The sequence below is a fragment of the Alexandromys fortis genome, unplaced genomic scaffold (genome assembly GCF_014885135.2).
Source record: "Alexandromys fortis isolate MF-2015 unplaced genomic scaffold, M_Fortis_MF-2015_v1.1 scaffold_184, whole genome shotgun sequence".
In the NCBI taxonomy this organism is placed as follows: domain Eukaryota; kingdom Metazoa; phylum Chordata; class Mammalia; order Rodentia; family Cricetidae; genus Alexandromys; species Alexandromys fortis.
Genome location: NW_026068125.1, coordinates 3,437,672 through 3,442,887, shown reverse-complemented (window position 1 = coordinate 3,442,887; position 5,216 = coordinate 3,437,672). Strand labels below are relative to the sequence as shown.

Genomic DNA, 5,216 nt, shown 5'->3' with positions numbered 1-5,216 from the left:
CTTGATCCTGTCACGGACACACTTGGCACACATGGAGCCACCATAGGCCCGGCTGACATGCTTCTTTGTCTTCGACAATCTCATGAGGACTTTTGGTCTCACAGCACGAACCCCTCGAAGTCGGCCTGGGCACACACCGCACGCTGATTTAGGTGCTTTTCCAACCTTCTTGGTGTAAAGGTAAACAATCCTGTTGCCAGGGGTTCGAGACAGCCTAGTTTTGTTGGAGGCTGTGTTGTAGGAGAGCCTACGACGGTATGTCAAACGCTGGACCATCCTGAGTGCCTCTAAGCACCGTCCCCGGAAGAGGAAAAGCTCTCATCCATTTCTTTAATGGAGTTTTTCACATCCTGTTTAATGGTCCCTATCACTTTCATAATGTTACGTTTAAAGCTGATTGCTTCTACTACTTCTGAATTGTGGTGTTCAGGTCTTCCTGTTGTATGTTCTCTGGATTCTGGTGTTATCATGTTGCTTTTCAGGTTGTTGGAGGAATTCTTGCATTGGCACCTGCCATCCCTTCCTTCAGCTGCAGTCAGGAGAGTCTTGGCAATTTGGTCCGATCTTTGCTGTGGCCAACTGTGTACTTGGGGGTTTATCTTGTTCTGCCCTCTCTTAAGTCCCCTCAGCACTGAGTTGGCTCTCAGATCTACTCCTTCCTGAAGTAGGCTGTGGTGGTGTGGATCTTAGGACCCCACGGATGGAAAGGAATGCTTGGGGGCAAGATGGGATGGGATAAATAGAGAAAGCCAGAAGCCCAGGAGAAGCCCCACTGAATGGCCAGAAAGTTTAGGGGATTGGAGGGTGCCTGTACTCTGTTCCCAGGGTGCTGGGCGGGCACACACTTGCCTGGTACTGGATGTGAGCTCTGCATTTTTCTCGGCTCCCCTCCCTGCCTTTCCCCTTTCCCCTTCAATCCTTCTCCAAGGTCCCCATGCTCCCAATTTACTCATGATATCTTGTCTTTTTCTACTTCCCATGTAGATTAGATCTATGTAAGTCTCTCTTAGTGTCCTCATTGTTGTCTAAGTTCTCTGGGATTGTGATTTGTGGGCTGGTTTGCTTTGCTTTATGTTTAAAAACCATTTATGGGCGCACGCCTTTAATCCCAGCACTTGGGAGGCAGAGGCAGGCAGATCTCTGTGAGTTCGAGACCAGCCTGGTCTACAGAGCTAGTTCCAAGACAGGCTCCAAAGCCGCAGAGAAACCCTGTCTCGAAAAAAAAAAAATTATGAGTGAGTACATGTGATAATTGTCTTTCTGTGTCTGGGTTACCTCACTCAAAATAATGTTTTCTATCTCCATCCATTTTCCTGCAAAATTTAAGATTTTTTTTTTCTGCTTTGCAGTACTCATCCATTGTATAAATGTACCACATTTTCCTTATCCATTCTTCAGTCAAGGGGCATTTAGGTTGTTTCCAGGTTCTGGCTATGACAAACAATGCTGCTATGAACATAATTGAACACATGTCCTTGTGGCATGATTGAGCATCCTTTGGATATATACCTAAAAGTGGTATGACTGGGTCTTGAGGAAGGTTGTTTCCTAATTTTCTGAGAAATCGCCACACTGACGTCCAAAGTGGCTGTACCAGTTTCCACTCCCCCCAGCAATGCAGAAGTGTTCTCTTTCCCCACAACCTCTCCAGCATAAGTTGTCATCAGTGTTTTTGATCTTGGTCATTCTTTCAGGTGTAAGATGGAATCTCAGAATTGTTTTGATTTGCATTTCTCTGATAACTAAGGATGTTGAACATTTCCTTAAGTGTCTTTCATTCATTTTAGATTCCTCTGTTGAGAATTTTCTGTTTAGGTCTGTACTCCATTTTTTTTATTGGATTATGTGTTCTTTTGGTGTCCAATTTCTTGAGTTCTTTGTATATTTTGGAGATCAGACCTCTGTCTGATGTGGGGTTAGTGGAGATCTTTTACCATTCTGTTGGCTGTCGTTTTGTCTTGTTGACCATGTCCTTTGCTTTACAGAAGCTTTTCAGTTTCAGGAGGTTCCATTTATTAATTGTTTTTCTCAGTGTCTGTGCTACTGTATTTATATAGGAAGCGGTCTCCTGTGCCAATGTGTTCAAGTGTACTTCCCATTTTCTCTTCTTTAAGGTTCAGTGTGGCTTTATGTTGAGGTCTTTGATCCATTTGGATTTGAGTTTTATGCATGGTAATAGATATGGCTCTATTTTCATTCTTCTACATGTTGATATCCAGTTATGCCAGCACCACTTGTTAAATATGCTTTGTTTTTTCCATTTGATATTTTTTTGCTTCTGTGTCAAAAATCAGGTTTTCAAAGATGTGTAGATTGATATCTGGGTCTTCTATTCGGTTCCATTGGTCCTCCTGTCTGTTCTTATGCTACAAACTTCTTCTTTTAAGCTCTTTCTAACATTGACTTTTTGTGTGTGTGGATTTGTATTTTGTATGACATGTATGTATATGAAGGCCAGATTGGGCATTGGATTTCCTGAAGCTGGAGTCACAGGCAGTGTGAGCCACTTGAAGCAGGTGCTGGGAACCAAACTCCGGTCCTTTGCAGGAGCAATATGCTTTCTTAGCCCCTGAGTCTCTTCTTCATCTCCACCCCCAACTTTATATGTTTGTGTGAGCCTTTGTGAGTAAGGGTGGTGCGGGAGGACAGGAGAGGGTGGCAGATGCTCTGCAGCTGAATTAACAGGCTTTTGTGAGCATTCTGATGTTGTCACCGGGAACCAAACTGACCCTCTGCAGGAGCAGTGGGAGCACTCAGCGCTCATCCCTCCAGCCTTGAGACATATCTAGACTGCTTTTGAGAACAATATCCATCATGTGTTTGTATTTCAGATGCAGAAAGAAAAAGCTTATATACCCTCTTTCTGGAATCTATACAGTTGCGTCTTCAACATAGAGAAGATTCCACTCCACACATTCTTATGGAACAGCAGACATCCAAAGAGAACCTAATAAAGATGCAGTCCATTGCTGAAAGGCATCTGGAGCTAGACGATGCTCACGACCCACTGCTGGCCATCAACTTTGCGAGGTGATACATGCATACCTTGTTTGCAGGGACTAAGATAAGCTTTGAGTAGTGCAGAGTGAGTGGTTGTCATTATTTCTGCCAGCTGGGTCTTTCCGTCTCAGAAACAAACCCTTTTCATTGCTAACAGATGGGTGATGTGTTCACCTGTGCCAGCTATATAGTCCTCGTTAATGGACGTGTCCAGATGTCACCCAGCTGACATCTCTGTACCCTGCCCCTAGGAATATCATAGCTCACCTAGAACATGCTGCTGAAAGTCGGGACAGGCTCTGCACTGTCTCCTGTATTACACACACATACACACACACACACACACACACACACACACACACAAAGGGCCTTAGAATCCTTCTAGGACTAGAATGAGCCACACTGCCCTTGTGACTTCATGTCTGAGCACTATCGGAAGGGCTAATCCAGCACTGACCCAGAAAGGATGTGCTGGGGGAAAGATTTCGTTCTGTAATAACTGATAATCTAAAACTAAAGGTGAAAATGGGGTTCTAGGTTTGGTTTATTAGAATTCTGTCAACAGCAGCTCACACAATCAATGCTCATTCATGTTTTAATATTGAAGGTTGTATTTGGAGCAGAGCGATTTTCATGAGAAGTTTGCTGGTGGTGACATTTGTGTGGATAGATCATCAGAGTCTGTGACGTGCCAGACTTTTGAATTAACACTAAGGTCTTGCCTCTACCCTCACATTGAGAGACAGTATCTGCATTGCTGTGGAAACCTCATGCAAACCTTAAAAAGAGATTTCAGGTAAAAAGAAGTAATTTAGCTCTTGAAGTGATCAGTGGATGTTTTCCCTCTGCTTCCCTCATATTTCCTTTCTATCTTTCTTTTTGGTTTTGTGTTTATTTGTTTTTGGTACTGAGAGTCAAGTACTAGATTGAGTGTTAAAGTCTATTTCAATTAGAGGATGGAGATGCAGTTAACAGTCTTCCTTTTTAAAGAACAGTTAGCCATCAAGGTTTAAGTATGTTGTAACTAATTCATTATGTGAGAATCTGTGTCAAGAGACACACCAGAAGAATAAAAGAAACCCTCAAAACATATGCATAAACTGTCCTCTCGAGAAAAACATAAACCTACTTCTAGTAGATGACTAGCTCTAACTGACTTACTCTTGTTCATGTGCAATCTCCATAAAGCTCATAAGATTAAGTGTCCTCATTTTCTTTCTCTTGCTGTGATAAAAACAGTGAGCAGAAGCAACTAGGGAGGACAGGATTTATTTGGCTTACACTTAGAATTCATCATTGAGGGGGCTGGAGAGATGGCTCAGCGGTTAAGAGCCCTGGCTGCCTTTCCAGAGACCCTGAGTTCAGTTCCCAGTAACCACACAGTGGCTCACAACCATGTGTAATAGCATGTGATGCTGTTTTCTGTTGTTCAAGTGCACATGCAGTGTGCTCACACATGAAATATACATAAGATAACAATAGTTCATCCCTCTGGGAAGGAAGTCAAGGCAGAAACCTGGAGTCAGGAGCTTCTGGAGCAAAGACCACAGAAGAACACTTCTTATAGGCTTGCTCACTTTGCTTTCTTATAACCAGCCCAGGCAGAGATATACTTGTGTGCTCTTCCGTGTCTTTCTTTTCAAGGTTGGTGGAATATTTGCAGGCCATGAGGAATTTTTTCTTGATGGAAGGTGGAGATACCATGTATGATTTCTATACTTCAATTTTCGATAAAATAAGAGAAAAGGAAACCTGGCAGAATGTGTCTCTTCTGAATGTCCAGCTCCAAGAAGCGGTAGGACAGCGCTATCCTGAAGATAGTTTACGGTAACTATGGGGGGACCTCTCACTTTAAGAAGTATAAAGTGAACCATTTGCCAAGAAATCAGCTAAATTACCAGTGACCAAAATACCTTACAGAAGCAAGTCCAGGGTAGTTTATTTCAGCTCACAGATTGAAAGACTTGTGTGTTTCATGGCAGGGAGGATGTAGCTAAGCAGAGCAATTTTTGTCCTGGACAAAGGAATATAATAATACCATAGTGGGGAGGATAGGAAACAGCACCAAGGATAACATACTCCTTAGGACATGTCAGTGAACAGCTTGTTCCTGCTGAGCCCACCTCCTAGCTTTCCAGACTCTCCCAAATTAGCTCTCACTTTCTAAAGATCAAGCCACACATATGGAAGACTTCACTACGTGTATTTTATCTTCA

General features: G+C 43.0%; 1 protein-coding gene across 2 annotated transcripts in view; it reads left to right on the top strand.

Annotated features, from left to right (window-relative positions):
- Positions 1–2,730: 2,730 nt before the first annotated feature.
- The window catches only part of Tubgcp5 (tubulin gamma complex component 5), a 23,648-nt gene continuing 21,162 nt past the window's right edge, over positions 2,731–5,216 (top strand). Inside the window, exons 1-3 of one of the 2 annotated variants that reach the window (XM_050125763.1) lie at positions 2,747–3,030; positions 3,608–3,796; positions 4,645–4,827. In XM_050125763.1, the coding sequence (XP_049981720.1) occupies positions 2,921–3,030; positions 3,608–3,796; positions 4,645–4,827 (482 nt within the window). In that variant the 5' untranslated portion in view covers positions 2,747–2,920. Of the gene's footprint in view, positions 3,031–3,607; positions 3,797–4,644; positions 4,828–5,216 lie in introns of both variants that reach the window. The other variant, XM_050125764.1, reaches the window with a different exon arrangement.